General features: G+C 44.0%; 2 protein-coding genes across 4 annotated transcripts; one reads left to right on the top strand and one right to left on the bottom strand.

Moving 5' to 3' along the window:
- The first annotated feature begins 2,348 nt into the window (after positions 1–2,348).
- On the top strand, positions 2,349–14,881 carry LOC139573190 (mutS protein homolog 5-like). The gene is made up of 25 exons (XM_071396380.1): positions 2,349–2,435; positions 2,537–2,660; positions 3,097–3,177; positions 3,427–3,480; positions 3,600–3,721; positions 3,949–4,058; positions 4,167–4,202; positions 4,285–4,367; positions 4,508–4,553; positions 4,722–4,860; positions 4,972–5,034; positions 5,145–5,273; positions 5,370–5,442; positions 5,639–5,748; positions 6,871–6,957; positions 7,036–7,123; positions 9,053–9,120; positions 9,201–9,319; positions 9,449–9,575; positions 9,786–9,935; positions 11,213–11,287; positions 11,454–11,600; positions 12,455–12,592; positions 13,775–13,848; positions 14,642–14,881. Exons 1-25 carry the CDS (start codon positions 2,349–2,351, stop codon positions 14,751–14,753), a joined length of 2,442 nt encoding a protein of 813 aa, XP_071252481.1. The 3' UTR covers positions 14,754–14,881.
- Positions 14,882–16,062: 1,181 nt separating this feature from the next.
- On the bottom strand, positions 16,063–27,898 carry LOC139573191 (protein Bouncer-like). 3 transcript variants are annotated; one of them, XM_071396383.1, is made up of 4 exons: positions 27,643–27,898; positions 22,138–25,587; positions 16,736–16,876; positions 16,063–16,552 (listed from the first exon to the last, which is right to left on the bottom strand). In XM_071396383.1, exon 2 carries the CDS (start codon positions 25,572–25,574, stop codon positions 24,744–24,746), a length of 831 nt encoding a protein of 276 aa, XP_071252484.1. In that variant the 5' UTR covers positions 25,575–25,587; positions 27,643–27,898; the 3' UTR covers positions 16,063–16,552; positions 16,736–16,876; positions 22,138–24,743. The 3 variants fall into 3 exon arrangements, with proteins under 3 accessions (XP_071252484.1, XP_071252482.1, XP_071252485.1); XM_071396381.1 differs by having other exon boundaries at positions 16,736–25,587; XM_071396384.1 differs by lacking the exon at positions 22,138–25,587 and having other exon boundaries at positions 27,643–27,888.
- Positions 27,899–27,936: the final 38 nt, after the last annotated feature.

The following is a 27,936-nucleotide window of genomic DNA, read 5'->3' as shown; positions in this document are numbered from 1 at the left end:
TGTATTCAATATAGACAAGAAAAATACAATAATCTGTATGTTATCAGTTTAAACACACTATGTTTGCTTATTGTTGTGACTTCGATGAAGATCAGATCAAATTTGATGACCAATTTATGCAGAAATCCAGGTAATTCCAAAGTGTTCACATACTTTTTCTTCCCACTGTAGTTTTGCAGAAGGTGGAGTATGAATGAGAAAAGAGTTCATGGATTTCAGATAATGTGGTCATTGAATGCATTTTGTGTGAAAGTAATGAAAAATGTTTCACAATTTGGTCTACATACACTTCTGTTTCGTTGACTGTGTGAAGAGTTTTGACAATGTGACTTCAGTTTTGACCAATGAATGTTAGCAATTGAATTAAAAAAAAAAAGTATGTTAAATCTATTGCTGTTTGTTTTAAAATGCAGTTTTTTTAATTAAATAGCTGATATTACATGCTGCCATAACTCCTGTCCTGGGGCTCATTGTTATTGTAAAAGTCTTCTCTACCACATGTTCTCGCACACACACACACACACACACACACACACACACACACACACACACACACACACACACACACACACACACACACACACACACACACACACACACACACACACACACACACACACACACACACACACACACACACACACACACACAGAGGATGGTTGTCATCACACATGTACACTCACAGCTTTCATTCAGTTCTGAACCCATGTTTTAGCAGAGATGGAATAGGAAGCGAGACATCCCACTCCCCAGTGGTGCATGGAGAAGTGGGAATACTATAATTTTGCCAAAAATGTTTCAAATGGCCCGCCCAGCGAAGGAAAGATGCCCTGTGTGAAAAATTCTAAGGGAAAAAGTGACATTCACTCTGAATGACCTAGAATGATCAATCACATATTCTTTCCCTGTCAGGCCAACCCAAGCTGTACTGTGCAGTAGGCTAATAGTAGTACCTATTATTGAAACAGATCAACTGAATCATAAATTCACAGGTTTCAGATTTTCCCCAATTCTTTCAGGCTTTCGATCTCAAAGTCACCTTTTTTTTAAAACAGAAAAACGTATGTTCTAAGTTCATAACAATGCTTAATAAACCACATCTGGAGACCACTTTTGAGGTCTGGGAAAAATCAAATACATATATATATATTTGAGATATTTGAGTGTAGTTACCCTTTAATTCAACTGTGCAGGCACCTATCAGTGTTGTTTGGTTAGCACATGAGATGGAGTTTGCAAAATAAATGGCCACTGGATTGATGCAAATAATCATGATGTTATTTTGACAGGTAGGCATGCGTTCTCATGTTCTATTAGTTTTCTTTCAACTTACTTTCGTTGTCTAGCAGCCAAAGGAATTATCCTAATCATATTAGCAACCCATGACAGTTATTGCATCTTTAAATCCCACCACTTTCTAACAGATAACATCTCTGTCCATTAAACAGCTCACATGTGCGGTGCACATTTTAGAAAGGTGTTTTCCCCAAATTTCATTTTGTAATATTCACACAGTCATGTGTACATTGTTGCGCCTAAAATGTGAAGAAATAATATTTTATCAACATTTTAAGATAAACAGTCCAATCTGTTCCATCAGCCCTATTAATTGATAAGGTGATGGATACCTCCACTACACTGCTTTGATAGGTATCAGTGGGGATTAAGAAGTGAGTATATGCAATGCCCACTGAAAAATAAGTGAGTATACAGCGTATACCTGTGTGTGCCCTTCACTACACCACTGTCACTTGCAAATGTTTTCTGGTTCATATACTGTCAATGAACTATATAATGACATTATTTTCATGAAATAAACACACACATTGATTTGTTAGACAGACATACGGCGATTATTAAAAAATACAATTCAAAATACAGAGAAAAATATATTTAACAAAATAAAGAAAAGACTTGGGGCTTTAAGTAGCTCGTAAACGAGTGGGACATCTTCATTTATCTAATCATCTTTGGCTTTAATTCTGCTGCAGCCACGCCAGCGCACGTGGGGATGAATTTAGCGCGCTTGGTGACATGCCTCGCGCCCGGTGCCAGATCACAGTGAGAGACGCGCTTAAAATCAACTACACACACAGCAGCAAAAAGCGGAGTAAACGTTAAAGTCAGTTGAGATAGACCACCGGTAAGTTGCTAACTAACAGACATGCCATAACTGAGGCATATAATTCTATATGTCTGTAAACGGAAAGGGCTAGGCCTACTACATAAGTGAAATTCAAAGTAGTTTACGTTAGCAAACTAACAGTAGCCACATTATGATATAATGATTGACGTGACAAAGTTCAGGCCAAAGTTGTCTGCGTGTCTTTGTGTAGCCTAGAGAGTATATGGCGGTGCCTGGTGATGTCAGAGGAGGCCTGTCTGGGCTCCCCAATATGAATGGAGAAGAGGATGAGGAGGAAGAATCACATGAGGTGAGAGCAACAGTGAACACACACACACATGTCATGTGTGCTATACAAACTACAAACAATGGGCCAAGGCAGATTAAGATCATGTGTGTGTGTGTGTCCAGGTGTTGCTGAGTGTGTTTGCCCAGCATGGGCAGTTGGGGTTGTGTTTCTATGACAGCAGAGACTTCACTCTGCACTACATGCCTGACACCTCAGACAACCACGAGCTCCAACTGTTGGCCAGAGGTATATACTAAAGTTAAACACACATACACTTACACACACTAACCAGAGGTAGTCAGTACACACACCTAAACTACTAACTGACCCAAACACATTTCTCTGTCCCCCGGTCCCCTCTCCCCTGTCCCCCTCTCCCTCCCCCTGTCCTCTCCCCCCTCCCTCCCCCTGGTCCCCTCCATCCCCCTCTCCCCTGTCTCCTTCTCCTCTCCCCCCTCCCTCCCCCTGGTCCCCTCCCCGGTCCCCTATCCCCTGTCCCCCCCCCCTCCGTCTCTCCCCTCCCTCCCCCTGGTCCCCTCCCTCCCCTGGTCCCCTTCTCCCCTGTCTCCTTCTCCTCTCCCTCCCCCTGTCCTCTCCCCCTCTCCCTCCCCCTGTTCTCCACTTCTTCTCCTCTCCTTCCCCCTGTCCCCGGTCCCCTGCCTCTGCCCCCTCCCTCTCTCAGTGGTCCAGGAGGTGAGCCCTCATGTGATCATTACCAGTGCTAAGCAGGAACGCTGCATGGTCCAGTTCATGCAGGGACTGGGTGAGGAGGAGCACCCCACAGGGAGGACTGGGGAAGGCAAAACTTTAGTCTGGCCGGGGAGGGGTGATGGTTAAGGTGGAGGGTAAAGGTTAATGCTAAAAAATCTTTATACATTTGCACTTTCTCACATTATCTGCTTTCCCTTCTATCGCTCTCTCTCAAGCTCTCTTCTATCTCTCACTCTCTTCTTTTTCTCTCTCTTCTATCCCCCTCTCTCTTTCTGACTCCCTCTCTCCTCCCTGCTTCCAGGAGCCAACCCAGACTACAGGCCTGAGGTGGTGACCTATCCCTATGTGGACTTTGGTAAGAACAGCTGCCTTGCCTGTGGTAATACACTAGGTATTGTTCTCAGTGTAACTTTTGAACATCAATAGTCAAGTTTTCAGTTACAGATTCTCTCTCTCTCCCTCTCTTTACAACAGGTCTGGAGGTCAGTAAGCAGAGGCTGTTGTCTGCCCATTTTCCCTTCCTTCCTCCTGCCGTCTCAGAGAGAGAGAGAATCTCCTACCTCTCCTCCTGCATCTCCTTCGACTCCCCCCTCATGGTGAGTTCTCCTCCCCCCTCATGATGAGTTCTCCTCCCCCCTCATGATGAGTTCTCCTCCCCCTCATGATGAGTTCTCCTCCCCCTCATGGTGAGTTCTCCTCCCCCCTCATGGTGAGTTCTCCCCCTTGTTCCAGGAAAATAACCTCACACTGACATTTGAGATTAAATTGAAAATGTTGTGTGTGTGTGCGTGTGTGTGTGTGTTTATTTGTGTGTGTGTCCTAGCTGCGGTCAGTAGGTGCGTTGCTGAAGTGTCTGGACAGGAGGAGAGTGGGAGTGGAGCTAGAGGACAGCAGTGTGGGAGTCCCCATCTTACAGTTCCACACCTACACACTGTAAGACACACACACAACACAACACACACATACAGAGAGATAGGTCAGTTGTGTATAGGTATTGTGGTTGAATGTTTTTTTCACATCTGAATTTCATTCCTCTTACAGGAAAGACGTAGTGTACGTGGACCAGGATACTTACAGGTCAGTCCCCCTGGAGACAAACACAGACACAAACACACACACACACTTTCTCTGCCATGTTTGTTGTGTGTGTGTGTTCCAGCGTGCTGCAGATCTTCAAGTCGGAGCTGCACCCCTCTGTGTACAAGCTGCAGTCTGGGGAGAAGGAAGGGCTCAGTCTCTATGGTAACACACATTATGGGAAGTTAATGCGCTGATATGATGTCAGTACATTCTCACACTCGCATTATGAGAAGCGGTGATCTCTCAGTCGTGTTTCCTGTAGTGATGATGTCATGGGTGTTGGGTTGGTGTCTCTGTTTCAGGGATACTGAATCACTGCAGGTGCAAGTTTGGCTCCAAACTGCTTCGGTGAGGAAAGCCTGTTCTCATGGTTGAAGTGTCAGAAACCAACCACACACAGGTTATATCTGAGAAACATAATCAATACCTCAGTACCTGTTTGTGGTGCGTAGTCATAATCTATCCCTCTTTGTTCTGATAGATGTTGGTTATTGTGAAATCCTCTCTCTCTCTCAGCCAGTGGTTTCTGAGGCCGACTCGTGACCTGGCGGTGTTGAACAGGAGACAGGAAGTTGTGAGATTCTTCTCCTGTCCACGCAACTCTGACTCCCTAAACACTTTGCAGTCCTCCCTACGCAACATCAGGAACATCCCGGTAACCATGACCTGTGAACTTTACCCTTCAGCGCCATGCAGGCCTCAGTCTGCAACATCAGTGTTGAGTATGAATTTTCTGTAATAAAGAGTATTATTTCTCCTACTGTAGACTCTCCTGCGTTCGATGTCTCTGTCTCACACCAAAGTCTCTGACTGGCAGGGTCTCTACAAGGTAGGAGTTCTACGGCCATTTATCTATATGAATAGTGTGTCTGAATGTGTATTAGACTATCTACGGTGCAGTGTGAATAGTGTGTGTTTGTGTGTGTGTCTGTGTTGTAGACAGTGTATAGTGCGGTGTGTATCAGGGACACAGTGCACTCCCTGCCTCAGTCCATCCAACTCTTCCAGGAGATCAGTGAGGGATTCTCAGACGACCTTTACTACATCGCCTCGCTCATCAGCAGAGTGGTGGGACACACAGTACACACGTCAGGTGCAGCTCCCATGTTCTGTATGTCAATGTGTTTCATTCTCATTTTATTCTGTGATTTGTGTCTTGTATAGGTGGACTTTGAGGGCAGTTTAGCAGAAAACCGTTTCACTGTCAAACCCAATGTGGACCCTGCTATAGACGAGAGTGAGTGTTCATAACATTAGGGAATGCTGAAGGTTAGAGTTATGTTAGTTGAAGGTTAGGGTTATGTTAGTTGAAGGTTAGGGTTATGTTAGCTGAAGGTTAGGGTTATGTTAGCTGAAGGTTAGGGTTAGCTGATGGTTAAGGTAAGGTGAAGGTTAGGGTCATCTTACTCACCTCCGTCTGCTCCCTCTGCCAGAGAAGAGGAGGATGATGGGACTGTCTGACTTCCTGACGGACGTGGCTCGCAGAGAGCTGGAGCACCTGGACACCCGCATCCCCTCCTGCTGCGTCATCTACATCCCCCTGGTCTGACATCTACTATTACTGTCTGTCTACATTCCACTGGTCTGACATCTACTATTACTGTCTGTCTACATCCCCCTGGTCTGACATCTACTATTACTGTCTGTCCACATTCCACTGGTCTGACATCTACTATTACTGTCTGTCTACATTCCCCTAGTCTGACATCTACTACTACTACTGTCTGTCTACATCCCCCTGGTCTGACATCTACTACTACTGTCTGTCGACATCCTCCTGGTCTGAGACATCTACTATTACTATCTGTCTACATCCCCCTGGTCTGAGACATCTACTACTACTGTCTGTCTACATCCCCCTGGTCTGAGACATCTACTACTACTGTCTGTCTACATCCCCCTCGTCTGACATCTACTACTACTGTCTGTCTACATCCCCTGGTCTGACATCTACTACTACTGTCTGTCTACATCCCCCTGGTCTGACATCTATTACTACTGTCTGTCTACATCCTCCTGGTCTGAGACATCTACTACTACTGTCTGTCTACATCCCCCTGGTCTGACATCTACTATTACTGTCTGTCTACATCCCCCTGGTCTGACATCTACTATTACTGTCTGTATATATTCCACTGGTCTGACATCTACTCCTACTGTCTGTCTACATCCCCCTGGTCTGACATCTACTACTACTGTCTGTCTACATCCCCTGGTCTGACATCTACTACTACTGTCTGTCTACATCCCCTGGTCTGACATCTACTACTACTGTCTGTCTACATCCCCCTGGTCTGACATCTACTACTACTGTCTGTCTACATCCCCCTGGTCTAAGACATATACTATTACTGTCTGTCTACATCCCCCTCGTCTGAGACATCTACTACTACTGTCTGTCTACATCCCCCTGGTCTGAGACATCTACTATTACTGTCTGTCTACATCCCCCTGATCTGACATCCATCATGGGGTTACCCATCCCTGGTTTACATGCTAACAAGGATGCTAAATGCTAAACAAATAAATCTAAAGTGTACCTTGCTGACTGTCAGGATCAGTAGGATGCTGATGCTTTCTAGATATCCATAAAATGAGGTGAAATTGTAATCTGTATTTCCTATCCTATCAACATAATTTATTTATCTCTTTCTTTCTCTCTCAGATAGGGTTCCTGCTCTCGGTCCCTCGGTTGCCCAGCATGGTGGAGAAAGAGGACTTTGAGATAGAGAGCCTTGACTTCATGGTGTGTGTATGATACATGTGTATGTTTGCTCCCACTGTGAGTGTGAGTTTATGATGTGTGTATGTTCTCACTGTATGTGTTTAGTTTCTGTCTGAGGAGCGTCTGCACTACCGCAGTCAGAGAACTAAGGAGCTAGATGACCTGCTGGGAGACTTACACTGTGACACCAAAGGTCAGGCTGTCAGCCCTCCCCTCTCTTTCTCTCGCTCCTCTTCTCTCGTCTCTCTCTCTGTCCTCTCTAAAATGGGGACACACATAATCCAGAAAATAAACATCAGAACGAGCAATGTCAGAGACCGGAATATAAATATATATACCACAGGGTTGGTGGCACCTTAATTGGGGAGAACGGGCTCATGTTAATGAAGTGGAATGGTATCAAATACAGCAAACAAATCAAACATGTGCCGAATACAACAGGTGTAGACCTTACCGTGAAATGCTTACTTACAAGCCCTTAACCAACAGTACAGTGAAAGAAATAAGAGTTAAGAAAATATTTACTAAATAAACTAAAGTAAAAAATGTAATAAAAAGTAACACAATAAAATTACATAACAATAACGAGGGTATATATACAGGGGTACCGGTACCAAGTCAATGTGCGTTGGTACCAGTGGTGATTTTAGCATGTAAATCTTGGTGGGGTGAAAAAAACAATTGTGGGATGCATACCAGCAAAGCCACTACACAACACGACACTCAACAATACATTAATTGCACTACAACGGTGACAAATGGTGCCCAATAACTGTTAAGGCCTACATAAAGCTGTCCCAACAGAAGAGTCCCAACAGCAGTCCCAACATCTTTCCACTGCTACACCTGGCTATCAGCGGAGACTTGTCTGTCAGCGAAACAGTTAATTCAGCCTCATTTACTGCCTTTAAAAAAACATAGTTGATATGTAACCTTTATTTAACTAGGCAAGTCAGTTAAGAACAAATTCTTATTTACAATGACGGCCTACCCCTGCCAAACTTGGACGACGCTGAGCCAATTGTGCGCCGCCTTATGGGACTCCCAATCACGGCCGGATGGCAAGTCATAGACTGTTCTCTCTGCTACCGCACGGCAAGTGGTACCGGAGCGCCAAGTCTAGGACCAAAAGGCTCCTTAACAGCTTCTACCCCAAGCCATAAGACTGCTATTATTAACAATTAATCAAATGGCCACCCGGACTATTTACAGTGACCCCCCCCCCTTTGTTTTACACGGCTGCTACTCGCTGTTTATTATCTATGCATAGTCACTTTACAAATGGCCTCGACTAACCTGTATCCTCGCACGTTGACTCGGTACCGGTACCCCCTGTATATAGCCTCGTTATTGTTATGTAACTTTCTTTTTATCTTTTATATATATTTTTTTAAACTTTAGTTTATTTAGTAAATATTTTCTTAACTGTATTTCTTTAACTGCATTGTTGGTTAAGGGCTTGTTGTTTTCGGTGCATGTGACAAATACAATTTGATTTGATCCAATATGATTACGTTGTACCAGTCTTGGACGGCATCAAACCAGGACGAGAAGCTAGTAACGCTAGCTAGCTATGCTGACTGATGCTGCAGTGCGTGCGCTTTCTCATCCTACAGTTACAAATAACATCAACTCTTTTCAGAATATTAAGTAACAGTCTGCCTTGTAATTCCATCTTCCGTTGATTAGATATCTCCTCACTTTTGCCTCACATGGAGACTATGATTGTAGCCTATTGGCACTTTGATGACTTATGATTGGCCAACAACAAGCTACACGCACCAATCTCCACTCTTCTGAAAAGCAAGACCAGCAGCATAAATTATACCATTTCTGTCTTGTCTCTCTGCTGCAGCAGTCGCGTTCGGATATTTACAGGCCCTTCCGGACAAGTCAGTTAAAATTACACATACCCAAGACCTGTGACAATCATATGAGATCCGACCCAGACCCGTGACGTTATTTACAATTCAGGATCCGGACCTGCTCGGGTCCCGGATCGGGTATTCGGGTACAGGTTGACCCGTGAAGATCTCTAGGGTACAACCGAAGAAACCATTTTGGAAAAAAAAAGTGGACCATACTTTCTACATGTCTGAATCTCTCTCTCTCTCTCTCTCAGACATGGAGACAGCGGTTATGACACAGCTGCAGACCACAGTGCTGGGGAGAAGCGCCTGTCTGTACAAGGTGTGCATCTTTATATGGTATCTCTGTGTGCACACTTACCTTTTTGTGGGATTATGCTACGTGTGTGTGTGTGTCTGTAGGTTCTGGATCTGAGTGCTGAGCTGGACTGTCTGATGGCACTGAGCCATGCCTCCCAGGAGTACGGATACACTACCCCCACTCTGGCCAACCACCACAGGATAACACTCAGACAGGCCAGGTATGCACACTCAGACCCCATTCCAGTTGGCTAGATGCCTGTATGAACCCCTAGGGTATCCAGGGAGGAGGTTAGAGAGGCAGATAAGGGTTGTTGTTGCTCAGATCTCTCTTTCTCTCACTCTCTCAGACACCCTCTGTTGGAGTTGTGTTCTCCTATGTTTGTGTCTAACTCCTTCCTGAGTTCTGAGACTCGGGGACGGGTCAAGATCATCACCGGACCCAACTCATCTGGCAAGAGTATCTACCTCAAACAGGCAAGGACACACACACACACTCACTTACTCACACTCACCCACACACACACACACACACACACACACACACACACACACACACACACACACACACACACACACACACACACACACACACACACACAGAGAGAGAAAGTGTCAAAGACAGATACAGTTCTTGAGTTGTTTCAGGATAGATTGTTTTCTCTTCCTTCTGATTGGCTGGGTCAGGTGGGTCTGATTGTGTTCATGGCTCTGATTGGTTCTGACGTGCCAGCGAAGGAGGCAGAGATTGGTCTGGTGGACGGAATCTTCACACGCATGCAGAGCAGAGAATCTGTGTCTGTAGGACTCAGCACCTTCATGATAGACCTCAACCAGGTACACACACACTACACACACACATACACTACGCCAATGGTGGAAAAGGTACAAAATTGTCGTAATTGAGTAAAAGTAAAGATACCTTAATAGAAAATTACTCCAGTAAAAGTGAAAGTGAGAGAGAGAATTAGAGGGAGCATACTTAAATTCACACAGGACACCAGATAAGACAGGAGAATTACACCAGATATACACCAGATACCACTGACCCTAGCCCCCCGGCACATAGACTATTGCAGTATAGATACTGGAGGTTGAGACGGGGGGACTCGGGGGACACTGGCCCCGTCCAACGATAGCCCCGGGCAGGGCCAACCAGGCAGGATATAAATAATACTGAGTAAAATTCTAAAAGTATTTGGTTTTAAATGTACTTAAGTATTAAAATGACATGTAATTGCTAAAATATAGTTAAAGATCAAGATGCACTATTCATAAATCGCTCCGCCATTTCCTGGTTGCAAAAATCCAAATAGTTTGCCAAATTTCAGTTTATGTGACAAAACAAGCAGTCATTGTGTAGAGAATCATTGTACCAACTAAACCGCTGTGAAATATATTTTCCTTAACCAAAACTATTGTATATTCAGCTTTTTGAAGCTGGTGTACAAAACCAAAAGTAAAAGACGCAAAAACTTCAGAACGCGAAGCATAGAAATAGCCCCATAGAACAGATCTACTGCTTCTTAGACTTGCTTTCAATGGGAATGAAAGATCTATAACTCACAATTCTATGTGAATTTGGTCAGGTCAACCAAAAAATTACATTATGTATCAAAAGTAAAAGTATAAATAATTTCAAATTCTATATATTAAGCAAACCAGACGGCACAATTATTATTATTATTATTTTTTATATTGATAGCCAGAGGCACACTCCAACACTCAGACATCATTTACAAACAAAGCATGTGTGTTTAGTGAGTCAGATCAGATCAGAGGCAGTATGTAGGCAGGGAAGTTCTCTTGATAAGTGTGTGAATTTGACTATTTACCTGTCTTGCTAAGAATTTAAAATGTAACAAGTACTTTTGGGTGTCCGGGAAAATGTATGGGAGTAAAAAGTACATTATTTTCATTAGGAATGTAGTAGAGTAAAAGTAAAAGTTTTCACAAATATAAATAGTTAAGTACAGATACCCCCAAAAAACTACTTAAGTAGTACTTTAAAGTATTTTTACTTAAATACTTTACACCACTGCACTACAGACACACATGCATTTACCTATTCTCAGTGTGTCATACACGTATGTGTGTGTATGTCTGTGCTACAGATGGCTCATGCTCTGAACCACAGCAGCGGTCACTCACTGGTCCTGATTGATGAGTTTGGGAAAGGAACTAACACGGTGAGAGAGAGGGAAAGAGGGATGAAACACGTGAGAGACATGAAAGGAGGGATGGAGGAGAAAGGTCTCCCTTAAAACAGCCCAATTTTTTGCCTTTCTTTGGGTCTTTCTATGCTTCAGTGTTTCAATGTGGGTCGAAGTAAACTGTTGAACTGTTTCTCACCAGGTGGATGGGCTTTCCCTTCTGGCGGCATCTATCTCTCATTGGCTGAAAAGAGTTCCAGCCGAGGTTCCTCACATTCTATTGGCCACTAACTTCCACAGTCTGCTACAGCTGGGTCTCCTACCTTCCTCAGGCCTGCTGTCACTACTGGTACTGTGTGTGTGTGTGTGTGTGTGTGTGTGTGTGTGTGTGTGTGTGTGTGTGTGTGTGTGTGTGTGTGTGTGTGTGTGTGTGTGTGTGTGTGTGTGTGTGTGTGTGTGTGTGTGTGTGTGTGATCTGTCCCTTTCAGTATGTAAGGCTGGGATTTGTTGGGGGAAAACCCTTTAAAAGGTGTGTTGTCGGGCCTCCCGGGTGGCGCAGTGGTCTAGGGCACTGCATCGCAGCGCTAGCTGTGCCACCAGAGTCTCTGGGTTCGCGCCCAGGCTCTGTCGCAGCCGGCCGCGACCGGGAGGTCTGTGGGCCGACGCACAATTGGCCTAGCGTCGTCTGGGTTAGGGAGGGTTTGGCTGGTAGGGATATCCTTGTCTCATCGCGCTCCAGCGACTCCTGTGGCGGGCCGGGCGCAGTGCACGCTAACCAAGGGGGCCAGGTGCACGGTGTTTCCTCCGACACATTGGTGCGGCTGGCTTCCGGGTTGGAGGCCCGCTGTGTTAAGAAGCAGTGCGGCTTGGTTGGGTTGTGCTTCGGAGGACGCATGGCTTTCGACCTTCGTCTCTCCCGAGCCCATATGGGAGTTGTAGCGATGAGACAAGATAGTAATTACTAGCGATTGGATACCACTAAAATTGGGGAGAAAAGGGGGTAAAAAAGAAAAAATTAAGAAAGAAAAAAAGAGGTGTATTGTCTGCCCTAAGCATGCCTTGGACTGAAGCATGCTTTGGACTGAATTCCAGCCTTGATGTGTGTGTGTGTGTGTGTGTGTGTGTGTGTGTGTGTGTGTGTGTGTGTGTGTGTGTGTGTGTGTGTGTGTGTGTGTGTGTGTGTGTGTGTGTGTGTGTGTGTAGACTCTGGAGACAGCGGTGGATGGGGATGAATTGGTGTTTCTGTACCAGCTGAAGGATGGGATCTGTCACTCCAGCTACGCAGCCAACATCGCTACACTGGCAGGCCTTCCCCCCAGCCTCGTACAGAGAGGAGTGGAGGTACACTACACCACACACACACTAGCATAGCTGCGGGAAGTAGGGGTGCTGCAGCACTCCCTGAAAAATCTGAAGATTTTCTTTTATATATAGAGAGTGCATTCGGAAAGTATTCAGAACTTGACTTTTTCCACGTTTTGTTACATTACAGCCTTAAATACACACAATACCCCATAATGACAAAGCGAAAACAGCTTTTAAAAAACATTTTTGCACATTTATTACAAATAAAAAAAACATACCTTATTTACATAAGTATTCAGACGCTTTTGCTATGAGACTTGAAATTGAGCTCAGGTGCATCCTGTTTCCATTTGTTGAAAAGAAAAATGCTATTGCAACCTCTTTGCAATAAGGAATTGAGACCAAAAGCTCAAGAGAGTTAAGTGTTTAATACCAAGGATACAGTCAGTTGAGTGCATGCATTTAGAAAGTTCACAAAACATCTAATACTCTTCCCTCCTTTTGGTCACCACCCTCTTGTAGGTGTCACCTCCCCAGCTATACATTTTATGACCCCAATGAGTTTCCCTCCTTTCCTCTGTGGAATGTCCATGGTCCTCTCTTTGTTTAGCTAGATGTCAGAATCACACCCCGTCCATCTTCATTGTCCTGGGCCTGACCCTGCTTTGATCATAGGCAATTTCCTCTTATCTGATTAGGTCAACCTTTCTAAATGAGCATCCACACAGTTTCATGTCCTAAACTCCATTAATACTCACAGTAATCATTCACTAAACAGGATCCACACAGTTTCATGTCCTAAACTCCATTAATACTCACAGTAATCATTCACTAAACAGGATCCACACAGTTTCATGTCCTGAACTCCATTAATACTCACAGTAATCATTCACTAAACAGGATACAAACTACAAACTTTTTTTTTCTCCACAAAAGTAGTGCACTCCATCTTTAATAGTGCTGTATTAGCGGACTGATATAGCATCTGTAATGCGGCCAAAAAATATTTTTCCAGCACTCACCATCATCATTTTTCCATCATTCCATTTCCAAAGTAAAAAAAAAAAACAATTTTATTTCGACCAAAAATGAATATATAACGCAGCCCCCACACTCCCAAACTACTCCTGTGTCTATGCACACAAGTACAATAAGGCATCACATTTTTTTCAACAGAAATGCAAACTAAGTTATGTATGTGCGTGTGTGTTTGTGTAGGTATCTGAACTGTACAGAACAGGAAAGACTATTAAACGCATCGACCGACCATCTACAGAGGAGCAGGCAAACAAGTAAGTCACACAATCACAGTGAACACACACACACACACACAAAGTCAAATCAAATGTTATTGGCCGAATACAACAGGTGGAGACAGTGTAATGCTTACTGACGAGCCCATTCCCAACAGTGCAGAGTTAGAATGAGACAAATATTTCCTCAATAAAAAGGAAATAGTAACACAATAACAACAATAGCGAGGCTAAATACGAGGAGTACCTGTACCGGGTCAATGTGCAGGTTAGACTCAAAAGCCAGATTTGACATTTAAAATAAATTGAGATTAAAGACTGCATGTAAATGTGAACATGAATGAATGCCTCCACTTCAGTTTACTCTAACATTTTTTCTTGCACTGTACCCAATGATTTATGACAACTGACTTATAGGTCGATGTCCTCATTGTGGTTTTAGACACGTTATTAGAATAGTTATGAAATAAATGCACATTGTTATATTTGGTAACACTTGCTTATTTTCCCTCGACTCCAACCCCATTTGATGCATTGAACGGATGTGGGTTGATCAATGTCTACATATGGTTGCTAATTATAAACACTCACATAAGCTCTGAGAAAGGCCTTGAAGTCGATACATAAAGTTATTAAAGAGCAAAAAGTTATTAAAGAGCAGTGATACTATCAAGATCAGTGTGCGAGTTTCTTCTTTTTCTCATCTTATTCAGCTGTTACCATTCACCTGCAACAAAGATGGCTCAGATGAACATTTAAATAAGTTATTCTGCCTGCAATACATACGCACAATCACACACAGGTGCTTTCTTTGTGTGTGTGTCCCTGTCAGGTGTGTTTGTGTGGTGAAGAAGTTCCTGTGTGTGAACCTTGAGGACCAGAGTGTGGATCTGCAGCGCTACATGAAGGAGGAGCTGCTTCCCTCTGGAGGAGATCTGCTCTAACAGCAACACTACTGTATACCAGTACTACTGTTGTCTGTCTAACAGCAACACTACTGTATACCAGTACTACTGTTGTCTGTCTAACAGCAACACTACTGTATACCAGTACTACTGTTGTTTGTCTAACATCAACACTACTGTATACCAGTACTACTGTTGTCTGTCTAACATCAACACTACTGTATACCAGTACTACTGTTGTCTGTCTAACATCAACACTACTGTATACCAGTACTACTGTTGTCTGTCTAACAGCAACACTACTGTATACCAGTACTACTGTTGTCTGTCTAACATCAACACTACTGTATACCAGTACTACTGTTGTCTGTCTAACAGCAACACTACTGTATACCAGTACTACTGTTGTCTGTCTAACATCAACACTACTGTATACCAGTACTACTGTTGTCTGTCTAACATCAACACTACTGTATACCAGTACTACTGTTGTCTGTCTAACATCAACACTACTGTATACCAGTACTACTACTGTTGTCTGTCTAACATCAACACTACTGTATACCAGTACTACTGTTGTCTGTCTAACATCAACACTACTGTATACCAGTACTACTGTTGTCTGTCTAACATCAACACTACTGTATACCAGTACTACTGTTGTCTGTCTAACATCAACACTACTGTATACCAGTACTACTGTTGTCTGTCTAACATCAACACTACTGTATACCAGTACTACTGTTGTCTGTTTAACAGCAACACTACTGTATACTAGTACTACTACTGTTGTCTGTTTAACAGCAACACTACTGTATACCAGTACTACTGTTGTCTGTTTAACAGCAACACTACTGTATACTAGTACTACTACTGTTGTCTGTCTAACATCAACACTACTGTATACCAGTACTACTGTTGTCTGTTTAACAGCAACACTACTGTTGTCTGTTTAACAGCAACACTACTGTATACTAGTACTACTACTGTTGTCTGTCTAACAGCAACACTATTGTATACCAGTATGACGTCAGCTTCACTGACTATAGGAGGAAGTTGCCCCAAGATGCTGATGGTTTTAGAGAGGTTAAGATGATCCTAGATCTGTGCCTATGGGTCTGAGAGATTGATGCATACTACTTTAGGGGAGATACTGTAGTATTCTCTATGGAAATATTTCGGTTTGGAGGAGAACATAAAAGTAATTTTGACGTGTTTAAAATATCCCAACCAAGATTGAGGACAATGTAAATTAATATTACGTTATTCAGTTACAATTCAGAATGTTCAATAAATATGATAGAAAATAAAATCCAGTCTCCTTTTCTAGTTTATACCAACAACAGAATGAGAAAATTACATTTATTAAAAATTGAATTCCATAAAACCATCTAACCAATTTTGCCCAAGCCCAGAGACAGCTTCTAAGGGTTGAACATGAGACTTTTGCCTCAATCTGGCACATCCACATATGTTAATTACTGTCCATATTCCTTGACAAATTAACACAGAATATTAACAGAATTAAGAAAATTTAATAAATGTGTGCTGCTGGGGACTTTATGATGCATGGTGGTTATTGTAGTCTGTTGAAGGTGAGGATCATGGTTATTGTAGTCACTGTCAGGGAGAGGAGAGGTGGATGATGGTTATTGTAGTCAGTGACAGGGAGAGGAGTGTGTTGAGGGGTAGTGTGTGTCCGGTGTTGCAGAAGTGTGTGTCGCAGCAGTGCCTGGTCATCATGTAGATGGTTGTGTTGGAGAAGATCTCCACATTGGTCACCAGCTCACACTCCTTCGCCTTGACACAGCCCAGCAACTTAACGTCCAACACATCACCTACAGAAACACAGACAGTTAACACACATAGACACTGTCAACACACTAATATGCTCTGCTTCACATTTCTCTGCCAGAAATCCACAAAACCCAGCACCGTAATGTCCCACACACAGCCCCCACTCACACACAGAAAACACTCACACACAGCTCCCGCCGGCCATGTCTATCCATGTGACCCACCTGCCTTCCCTCGGCCAGTGTAGCACTTCTCCCCGATGTTGCAGTTGGTTTTGGTGGTGTAGCAGGCATCCCAGAAGCCCAGGTCACAGCGGAAACACTGCAGAGGCCCCTCCTCCCGTTGCTCCTCCTGATCATCCTCATCTGGGACCACAGGGTAATATCATATACAGTACACTCTCACACAGGGAAATAATCGATACAACTCATGAGTGTTTTATTGATAGAATTGATCATTTAAAGTCGAAGGCTGCTCCTGACAGAGACAACATTACATACATTAAAAAAAGATTGAAGGTTTATTTCTATTGTGATCCTCTTTGGCAAATAATATGAAAGGTGGACAAGATCGCATTGTACACACTACACTCAATGCAGTTTTAAAAACATTAACAATTACAAATATTTACAACATAATCAACAGTACAGAGGTACCCAAGGCTCCCGAGTGGCACAGCGGTCTAAGGCACTGCATCTCAGTGCTCAAGGCGTCACTACAGACCCTGGTTTGATTCTAGGCTGTATCACAACCGGCTGTGATTGGGAGTCCCATAGGGCGGTGCACAATTGGCCCAGCGTTGTCCGGGTTATGGTTTTTGCAGGATATGCCGTCATTGTAAATAAGAATTTGTTCTTAACTGACTCGCCTAGTTAAATAAAAAATACAAATAAACCCTTACACAAGTCACTTCTTGAAAAGAAAAATACCCCTAATCAATCAACCATTATTTTTATGTGATGCTTTAAAGCTGTTCTGATGACAAAGATTTAATTTACAGTGGTAATTTGTTCCACAGTACTGCAAGACAAGAGTAGAATAGAGGAATACGTTATTCCCGATGAAGCTCTTGAATCTACAGGGAATAAAGTTGGTAGAGCTCCCTCTGGTGGAATACTGCTGGGTGTCACCAATGTGATAAAATAATTACATAGGTATTGTAAATTTGGGAAATAGTTATGTAAAATGTTGTGGGTAACCCCCAACTTGGGTGACTCTGGTTTCACTTGAGCAACTCTTGAGCCATTTCAGTTTATCAAAGAGACAGGGTTGAACATGAGTACCGAATGGGAGCTTGAGAACAATCTTGACTATCTTATTCTCAGTGGTGTAGCATACTTAAGTAGTACTTTCAAGTATTTTTACTTAAGTTATTTTTGGGGGTATCTGTACTTTACTATTTATGACAACTTTTACTTCACTACATTCCTAAAGAAAATTATGTACTTTTTACTCCATACATTTTCCCTGACACCCAAATGTAGGACAGGAAAATGGTCTAATTCACAAACTTATCAAGAGAACATCCCTGGTCATCCCTACTGCCTCTGATCTGGTAGACTCACTAAACACATGTTTAATTTGTAAATGATGTCTGAGTGTTGGAGTGTGCCCCTGGCTCTCTGTACATTTAAAAAATAAGAAAATCGTGCCATCTGGTTTACTTAATATAAGGAATTTGAAATTATTTATACTTTTACTTTTGATACTTAAGTATATTTTAGCAATTACATGTACTTTTGATACTTAAGTATATTGAAAACCAAATACTTTTAGACTTTTAATCAAGTATTTTACTGGGTGACTTTCACTTTTAATTTAGTCATTTTATATTAAGGTATCTTTACTTTTACTCAAGTATGACAATTGGGTACTTTTCCCACCACTGCTTATTCCGAGTTTTCTGAAGCTTATTCTAGAGGCACACATATAATCAATTATCTAATCAAAATGACACTGCACAAGGGGCCCTGCCAGTGTCTGCAGTATTTTTCTATCATGAAAACATTATTTCCTAGACAGAAACTTTACTTTTTGGTTAACCTTGGTGAGAGATTTTAAGGCCATACTCTCACCTGATGGGTCACTATCTTACTCACATCCAAGGTAGCTCACGGCATCTTTGGCGGTAACCACTGTCTCTATAGTAGACTACAGAAGACTGTGTCTGTAGTAGACCACAGAAGACTGTGTCTGTAGTAGACCACAGAAGACTGTGTCTGTAGTAGACCACAGAAGACTGTGTCTATAGTAGACTACAGAACACTGTGTATAGTGCACCAAGATGTTACAATAAGAGGGGAAACTAAAGTAGTTTAGTCAGGTAATTTTCTTAGGTAGCTGTATCTCTCTCACCAAGGTTAACCAAAAAATACAGTTCATCTGCCAGCAGCATACCACAATGCATCCCTCTACTGAAAAGCATTAATGGTGGATGAGGTAAGTTTGTAAAGCACTTTGAGCACCTACAGTAAGTGGAAATTAGGTTTAGGTGGTAAGTCTAACCCTATGTACAAATTAGGGTTAGACTTACTGCTTATAGCTAGTCCAGCTATACTGTTGCTCCATTACCACCTGTCATGGCCATCCACCTCTGGTGGGAGCAGCACCTAGTGCTAATCCAAACGCTGAGTTTCAGTGATGTTCCTAATCTCTGGTCGTCATGCCAGCTCAGGTGAACACTAATTGGCTAGAGGGTTGGGGTTGCACAAATTCACCAACTAGAACTAGGAAGTATTTCATCCAGTGTTTGCTATATCACTGGGTTGGAACAAAGACCTCCATGCACACCAGGACTACAGTGGACCTAACGATTACTATATGGATTACAATAGCTACCTAAAACTAATTCCAGTAAATCCCAAACCAGAGGAGGCTAGTGGGAGGAGCTATTGGAGGACAGGCTCATTGTGATGTCTGGAATGGAATCAATGGATTGGTATCAAACATATGAAAACCATGTTTTACTCTGTTCCATTCATTCCATTCTTCCTATAGCTCATCCCACCAGCCTCCTCTGTCCCAGACAGAGTCACCCAACTCAACCTCAACTTAACTCTCTTCCAGTAATTATCTTCTCTTCCAGTAATCATCCCAAACATAGAGTCACCCAACCCAAACTTTTTTCAGGAAAAAAAGCACAACTACCTTCAGGAGAGCAACTGCAGGACTGGTGGAGGTGTTTAAAGACATGAAAGGTCCATCCTCTTCCATCAGAACAATCCCAGTATTTGTATAAAACTGATACTGACATATTTGTATGATATTATAATATAATTATTTTCGTAGTGAATATGTTCATGGAGGCTCTGTGTAGCTACAATGTCATGTTTATGTTCTTATTGACGTGTTATGTATGCTTTATGAACACACATTTAAAAATATATATCTTAAATGTGCTGTAGCAGTTTGGAGTTTTTTATTTTATGTATTTAACAAGGCAAGTCAGTTAAGAACAAAATCTTATTTACAATGACCCGGGTCTGTAGTTGGTGTTAAAAAACATCAGGAAATATATACAATATAATTCTATGATTATAACATTTCAATTTTATGTCCCCCACATTCTGTGTGAAAAACTTCACATCCCATACCTAAAGTATAGCCTACCTAAATACTATGACCCAGATCAGAGAAAGACCAATTCAGCTCGATTTACCTGCAGAAGCTGTTAACATCGCCAGGGCAAAAACACAGAGCATCAATCCCCTCATTTCAGAAATAAATCCTTCAAACTATCCAGAGAAGGGGCAGTTGAGACCACAAAAAGTCCCTGAGGAAGTCAATGAGCTCCATTGTGACAGTAGGAGCAGGCACCCCTGTAGCTAGAATTGGATTAAGACGCATTATACCTGTCTATTCTCACAGACCAATCACTGTTGTTGTCAGAGGCAGCACTGCGCAGTGGGCCAGCCATCCGGAGCAGAGAGGTAAAGACAGAGGCTCTCTATAAGCTGTCTATATATATATGGCTCTGATCCGGAACATGTTATTGCAGTAGTGGAAAAAGTACCCAATTGTCATACTTGAGTAAAAGTAAAGATACCTTAATACAAAATGACGTGAGTAAAAATCACCCAGTAAAATACTACTTGAGTATCAAAAGTAAATGTATTTGCTCAATTATACTTTAAAAAAAGTATAAATAATTTAATATTCCTTATATTAGGCAAACAAGATGGCATAATTTTCTTGTTTTTTTTAATAGTCAGATCACACTGCTAAATAGTCAAGTAAAGTACAGATACCCCCCAAAGTACTTTACACAACTGTGTTATTGTAAAGCTAAGACATTTAGTTAACCAATCGGCTCAGACAAAGATCTGTCTGTGACTAGTCTGGGCTATATTTTGACTAGTTACTATTCACTAGCTCATGAAAATATCTGCACTTCCCTCCATATTAAACTAACACCTTAGCATCATCAGAGAGAATGTTTTTTGAGAAACAGCTGTTCGATTCTTAGAAATGCTCCTTATGTGGGATCTAAATACTTATTTGATTTAACCTTTATTTTGACAGGGAGTCATGCTGAGACCAAGGTTTATTTTACAGATGAGCCCTGTAATTACAAAAATACACTACGAAAAGCAAAAAATATGGATTTAAAGTTACAAAGGAAAGAAGAGACGGAGAGGATTAGGTTATCTCGCAGGGCCGCTGGAAAAAGCCTGTTACACTTCATTATTTCATGAACATGTTTAAACACCTCAAAGGGAATAATGAGATGTGTGGCGGATGAATCAGAATTAGTTGGGTAACATAGATAAATAAGATGTTTTATTTACATAATATGCTTATGTGAGATACTTGTCATTAGAATGTATCCTTTTGGACTATAGTGTTGGCAGTTGCACTTTTTTCTAAGCTGGGGCTCAGTCATTTGGGGCCCAGAGAGGGGAGAGGTCAGGCTTGTCTTTTACATGTCTCTAAAATATCAGAAAGGGAAGAGGACAGGATGGAACATTGTCTTCATATGTGAATGTCTCTGTTAAACCATGTGAAGGGATGGCGTGATTATGGCGGAACCAATTACTTGTCTCTACAATGTCTGTGCGCAAGTCACTCCCCTCAGTGAGCTTGTCCAGGAGTGGGGTCAAGAGGGGGTTTACTTGAGATGGGAGTATCTAGACTTGACATTTGATATATGCCATTGGATGAGTTTGTATTTCTGTACTATGAAGTACCAGGAACGAGATTAGAACCTCGTCTTAGAGACCAAACTGAACGATAATTTATAGCGAATGCTATCTGGCTATGGGATACTCCTCTCTCAAGTAAAAGTCTTTCTTTGTGAACTGTTCCTAAGATCTGTGGTTCGTCATGTAAGTTGAGAGGGGTGTATCTTGGCTATAAAAGATCTTTGCATTCTTCTGTAGGGACTCTCAGAATTCATTATAGACACTGAATTGATCTGAGAGTCAAAGGGCTATTGTAAAGCTCATATTATTAAATATGAAGTTTAAGTATAACTCTGACTGTGTGGTTTGTAACTCTCCTCATTTGGTAATACAGGAAATTGCCACGACAGATGTCCTAAATCAACAATGAGGGTTAGATGACTAATGGATATCTGTACTTGACTGAATGGTCTACCACATGAAGGGGGGCGCTATTGAAATCCTACTTTATGTGAAGGTGTTGTTGCTGTGGGTCCCAGGTGTCCCAGGTGTTGTTGCTGTGGGTCCCAGGTGTCCCAGGTGTTGTTGCTGTGGGTCCCAGGTGTCCCATGTGTTGTTGCTGTGGGTCCCAGGTGTTGTTGCTGTTGGTCCCAGGTGTCCCAGGTGTCCCATGTGTTGTTGCTGTGGGTCCCAGGTGTTGTTGCTGTGGGTCCCAGGTGTCCCAGGTGTTGTTGCTGTTGGTCCCAGGTGTCCCATGTGTTGTTGCTGTGGGTCCCAGGTGTTGTTGCTGTTGGTCCCAGGTGTCCCAGGTGTCCCATGTGTTGTTGCTGTGGGTCCCAGGTGTTGTTGCTGTGGGTCCCAGGTGTCCCAGGTGTTGTTGCTGTGGGTCCCAGGTGTCCCATGTGTTGTTGCTGTGGGTCCCAGGTGTCCCATGTGTTGTTGCTGTGGGTCCCAGGTGTCCCAGGTGTTGTTGCTGTGGGTCCCAGGTGATGTTGCTGTGGGTCCCAGGTGTTGTTGCTGTGGGTCCCAGATGTCCCAGGTGTTGTTGCTGTGGGTCCCAGGTGTTGTTGCTGTGGGTCCCAGGTGTCCCAGGTATTGTTGCTGTGGGTCCCATGTGTCCCAGGTGTTGTTGCTGTGGGTCCCAGGTGATGTTGCTGTGGGTCCCAGGTGTTGTTGCTGTGGGTCCCAGGTGTTGTTGCTGTGGGTCACAGATGTCCCAGGTGTTGTTGCGGTGCCAGGTTGAAACACTAACTTGAGATCCTGACTATCTACAGATCAATGGGATATTTGCACAAAGTTGTGATTTGCATGTTAGGATTGATGTTAGGATTCAGCCCTCTGTCTCTGGTCCTGTAACCCCAGTAGGGTCTCCCTCCTCGGTAAAACACACGTGTCTGACTCAGCGAAGAGTTAAGCAGCTTAGAGACAGTGCTCCCAGTCCCACCAGGGGGGGGCTACAGTACTGATCCTGCATAAACTCTAATAAAATGTATGACTGACATTAGAGGGAGACTAAAACAACTGTCCTGTTTGTGGGATTGCGTAACACAGAGACAGACTGAAACAGTTAAACAAACCTAGGCAACAGCAAGAGCAGAAATACAATGCACAGGTTATCTCCGTGTGGGACAGAGAGGGTGTGTGCGTGTGCGCCCGTTTGTGTGTGTGTGTGTGTGTGTGTTATGGGAGGCCATAGGTGGAGCATTGTGAGAGTAAGTGTTAGGGTCAGGCAGGGATTACATGTGAATTTAATCTGATGTTCAGGATTACAGTCCAGCAATCAAACACTGACTGACTACATAATTCAGCTGCTGCATTAAACTCACAAAAACACACACTTCCCAGTATTAGCATAGTCAGAAGCGAGAAACCAAGTACTGGTTTATCCCTGGTAGTGTCACTGGTGGTGAACCGGGGTTAATGGGTTCAAAAGCACTACGAGGTGTGTGAGGTTTAGCATGTGTGAAAGCATGCATGCGGTTGTGTGTGTGTGTGTGTGTGTGTTGTGCTTGTGTTGTGTAGATGTGTCTGGCCGTGCAGGGCAAGGCAGTCTTGGCGTTCCTCACTAATCTCAATGGCATTATCCCAGCATGTGTCTGAACAACAGAGGAAATACTCTGCAGTCCTGAAATACCAATAGAAAACCCTTGGTCGGTTCCACAGTGTAATTGGAGGCTGGAGGAGAACACTCAGGACAATTAAAATCCCCCCTTCATCTCTCTCTCTCCTCCCCCCTTTTACTGCATCTGTGGGCTCTATTCAATTAAACCCAGTCTAACATCCTAATGGTTTTGTGTACCTTAAAGACCAAAGGTTTGCTGCATACATGCTGCAAAGATATACTTCATATATGCACTGCAAACAGACTACCCACTGGGCACATTTGGTTGAGTTGTCAGCTAACGTGAAATTAACCAAACAAATTCACAATGACATTGGATTTAGGTTCAAAGTTGGGTGGGAAAAGGACGCAATTGCCTTACGTTGATGACTTTTTGCAAATGTTTTGTTGAAATGAAGTGGAACAACGTGGATTCTACCAGTTATTGGCCAGTGGGTAGTAACATCTAACTCAAGTAAAGAGTAAGCAAGTGGACAGCCAACAGCCAACTATGAGAAGGCATTAACTTTCTTTTCATTGCTATGATTTCTGTCCATCTCTTGAGCCAAGTTTGGGTGTGTGTAAACAGAACCCCTATAGGAGAACAGCCATGACAAACAGAGTCACTAATATCAGATCAAACTGAGTTACAGTTAAAACGACATCATGAATCAAAGTTCTCCAAAGCAGCCTGTTCCACAGCGGAATGTCTGGCCGTATTTACTGTGTGTACGTGCATCATTCAGGATGGCACCACAGTCACTGTCTGCAGTGGAATCCTCCCCCAAGCCCAAATACAGTCAAACACCCCTGAGAGAGACTTTACTACACAACAACAAGCTGACGTCACCTAGCCCTGTCTCCCCCTGGCTCTGCCCGTCCTAGAGGGGTAGAGAGAGATGCCCAACACACTCCACTGCATCTACAGCCTATAGAAACCACAGAGAGAGATGGTGAAATATGTGGTGTATTTCTTTAGAAAGCATGTACAGATGTGAGAACAGTAGAATCTCAGAGTTGGTGAATAGAGTGGATAGGGGAGCCTGTCTGAACGTTATAGTTGATCTCACTGGAGTTACAGGAGTCAGAGTACACAGAGGAGGGAGCTGGGGAGGGACAGGAGGAGGGGGGGTCCTGGTGGTGCAGGACTCTGGTCAGCAGGGTTGAGCCCCCTTTACCCCCCACCTCTCTGACTCTCTCTTCACGCCCCTGTCCCTCCCCTGGCAGCAGTGAGCTCAGCGCCCCCACAGAGAGAACGTTCAACTCTGACCCCTCCTGTCTAGGCACTCTGGGAGGCAGGGGGGGCGGGCACTCCTCAGGGAGAGGGGAGTGTCTGTCTGAGGGCTCTCTCTGGTTCCCCTGTTCCACATCCTCATAATCACGGTTCTCCCGGCGCCGTTCCCTTGTTTTCTTCTGTTTGCGTTTCCCCTGCTCCTCAGGGTTCTCAAGGTTCTCACGCTCTCGGTTCTCGCGGTCCCGGTTCTCGTACAGCAGGGTTCCAGCACAGATGAAGATGAACAGGCCGATGCCCATCACGACAGGGCCGAGCAGTTTCATTCGCTCGCTGTGGGAGCTGCCTCGTCCACCCACAGGGTTAGGGGTGGAGCTAGCGTACCCGGCCACGGCCACAAACATTCCCACCATCACCACGACAATGCCCGCTAGTAGCCATGCCCCAGGAGGGGAGCGGAGGCGGAGTCTGACTTCGAGCTCATCCTTCTGTTGCTGTGGGAAGCAGAGTGGGCAGGGCCATGTGGTTTGTGGGCAGGTTGTTTTAGGTGAGTGGGAGGAGTCTTGGGTGCAGACGGCGTTGACCGCTCCACTGGACCCCGCTGCTGTCATCCTCTACCACAGACTGGATAGACAGAGGACAAGTACGGGGGGGGGGGGGGGGGGGAGAGAGAGAGAGAGGACGAGGACATGAGAGAGAGGATGAGGACAGGAGAGAAAGCGAGGACAAAGACAGGATAGACAGAGAGAGAAGACGAGGACAGGAGAAAGAGGGAGGATGAGGACGAGGACAGGAGAGAAGACAGGGACAGGAGAGAGAGGGAGGATGAGGACAGGAGAACAGAAGAGAGGACGAGGACAGGAGAGAGAGAAGACGAGGACAGGAGAGAGAGAGAGGACAGGCGAGAGAGAGGGAGTGAGGACAGGAGAGAGAGGGAGTGAGGACAGGAGAGAGAGGGAGGACGAGGACAGGAGAAAGAGGGAGGTTGAGGACAGGAGAGAGAGAGAGAGAAAGAGGACAGGAGAGAGAGAAAAATAGGACAGAAGAGAGAGAAAGAGGACAGGAGAGAGAGAAAGAGGACAGGAGAGAGAGAGAGGGAGGACGAGAACAGGAGAGAGGACAGGAAAGAGAGGGAGGACAGGAGAAAGAGGGAGGACGAGGACAGGAGAGAGAGAGAGAGAGAGAGAGAGAGAGAGAGGACAGGAGAGAGCGAGGAAGAGGACAGGGAGAGAGAGAGAGAGAGAGAGAGAGAGAGAGAGAGAGAGAGAGAGAGAGAGAGAGGACGAGGACAGGAGAGAGAGAGAGGGGACGAGGACAGGAGAGAGAGGGAGGGAGGGCGAAGACAGGAGAGAGAGAAGACGAGGACAGGAGAGAGAGGGAGGGTGAGGCCAGGAGAGAGTACGAGGACAGGAAAAGAGGGAGGACGAGGACAGGGGAGAGGGAGGACGAGGACAGGGGAGAGAGAGGACGAGGACAGGGGAGAGAGGGAGGACGAGGACAGGGGAGAGAGGGAGGACGAGGACAGGGGAGAGAGGGAGGACGAGGACAGGGGAGAGAGGGAGGACGAGGACAGGGGAGAGAGGGAGGACGAGGACAGGGGAGAGAGGGAGGACGAGGACAGGGGAGAGAGGGAGGACGAGGACAGGGGAGAGAGGGAGGACGATGACAGGAGAGAGAGGGAGGACGATGACAGGAGAGAGAGGGAGGACGATGACAGGAGAGAGAGGGAGGACGATGACAGGTGAGAGAGGGAGGACGATGACAGGAGAGAGAGGGAGGACGAGGACAGGAGAGAGAGGACAAGGACAGGAGAGAGAGGTAATGGGGAAGAGAAAGGGGTTAAATCAGAGGAAAATAAAAAAGACAGGGGGAAAAGGGTGGGGTGGAGTGAGAGAGGGATTGTTGAGAGTTGACTTTGTAAACAACAGGAAATGACAGAGGTGATAAGAACCCCGGGAGTTAATGAGATGCAGTATGTGAGTCTCTCGCGCCTTCTTCTAAACTCCACGCTAGATTACCCTATACACAAGCCCTTTCACTGTAGCCGTCACATTTAAACTCGAACTAAATATTCCACAATAGCCTATGTAAATAATAAAATAAAGCACTGTCAAGACAGACATATCAATGGCGTCCAATTCTGAACTAAATTGATAATATATGGTCGCAGTGGTAACTCTCAATTGACCAAGTCCCAGATGTAGCTTCTATTAGATTTCACATAAAGTAATTTCGTCTGATTTGGGGCTTTCCTTGAACATAACATTCAATCATTCCGTCACTTAAACAAGGAACATGAATGCAAAAAACTATACATTTAGTAAAGATTACAAAAAGTTCAGAAATTGTAGGTTTTACATAACATTATATAAATGATGGCAATAACATCAGTCAAAAACGTTAATCAAAGGGTTGAACTTGTGCAACATTGTAGCAGACCCTCGACAACTTTTCTCTAGAGCAGAGTTGTGTTGTCCGATTCCGGATACAATGTAACGGTTATCTTTTAATGTATGGTTATCTGACACTAAAGCCTTTTTGACATTGGGGATGTCTGAATAACGTTTTAAAAAGTAAGTCAACACTATTGACCAAATACAAACTAAAATGAACAAGTAACACTTGCTTTTCATGTGCTGCGCTCTGATTTTTGAGAACGTTCCGATAATGGTTACTTGCCTCGATTTGGCTGTTGCTCTGTTGTGGACATTTCCGCGTCGCTCCTGCTGCTGACATATCTGGAACTATTTTCTCAACATGATGCCCGTTATTTATTTTGTCACTACATTAATATGGTCAACGTTGACTCTTCAGCTCCCTCTTTAAAATGTTTTCCCGGAGTTGCACCCCTCAACCAGGCTGCATATTAACATCTGTCCAGCCTTGGTTTAAAGCGGCGAGTAGGCTACTACGGCGCATGCGAGATCTTGGTCCTCACAAACTCCCGATGAGTAAATATGCCAAAATGTTTCA

Source organism: Salvelinus alpinus, chromosome 4 (assembly GCF_045679555.1).
Source record: "Salvelinus alpinus chromosome 4, SLU_Salpinus.1, whole genome shotgun sequence".
Taxonomy (NCBI): domain Eukaryota; kingdom Metazoa; phylum Chordata; class Actinopteri; order Salmoniformes; family Salmonidae; genus Salvelinus; species Salvelinus alpinus.
Note: the sequence above shows the minus strand (reverse complement) of the source record. Positions and strands in the feature narration are given on the sequence as shown.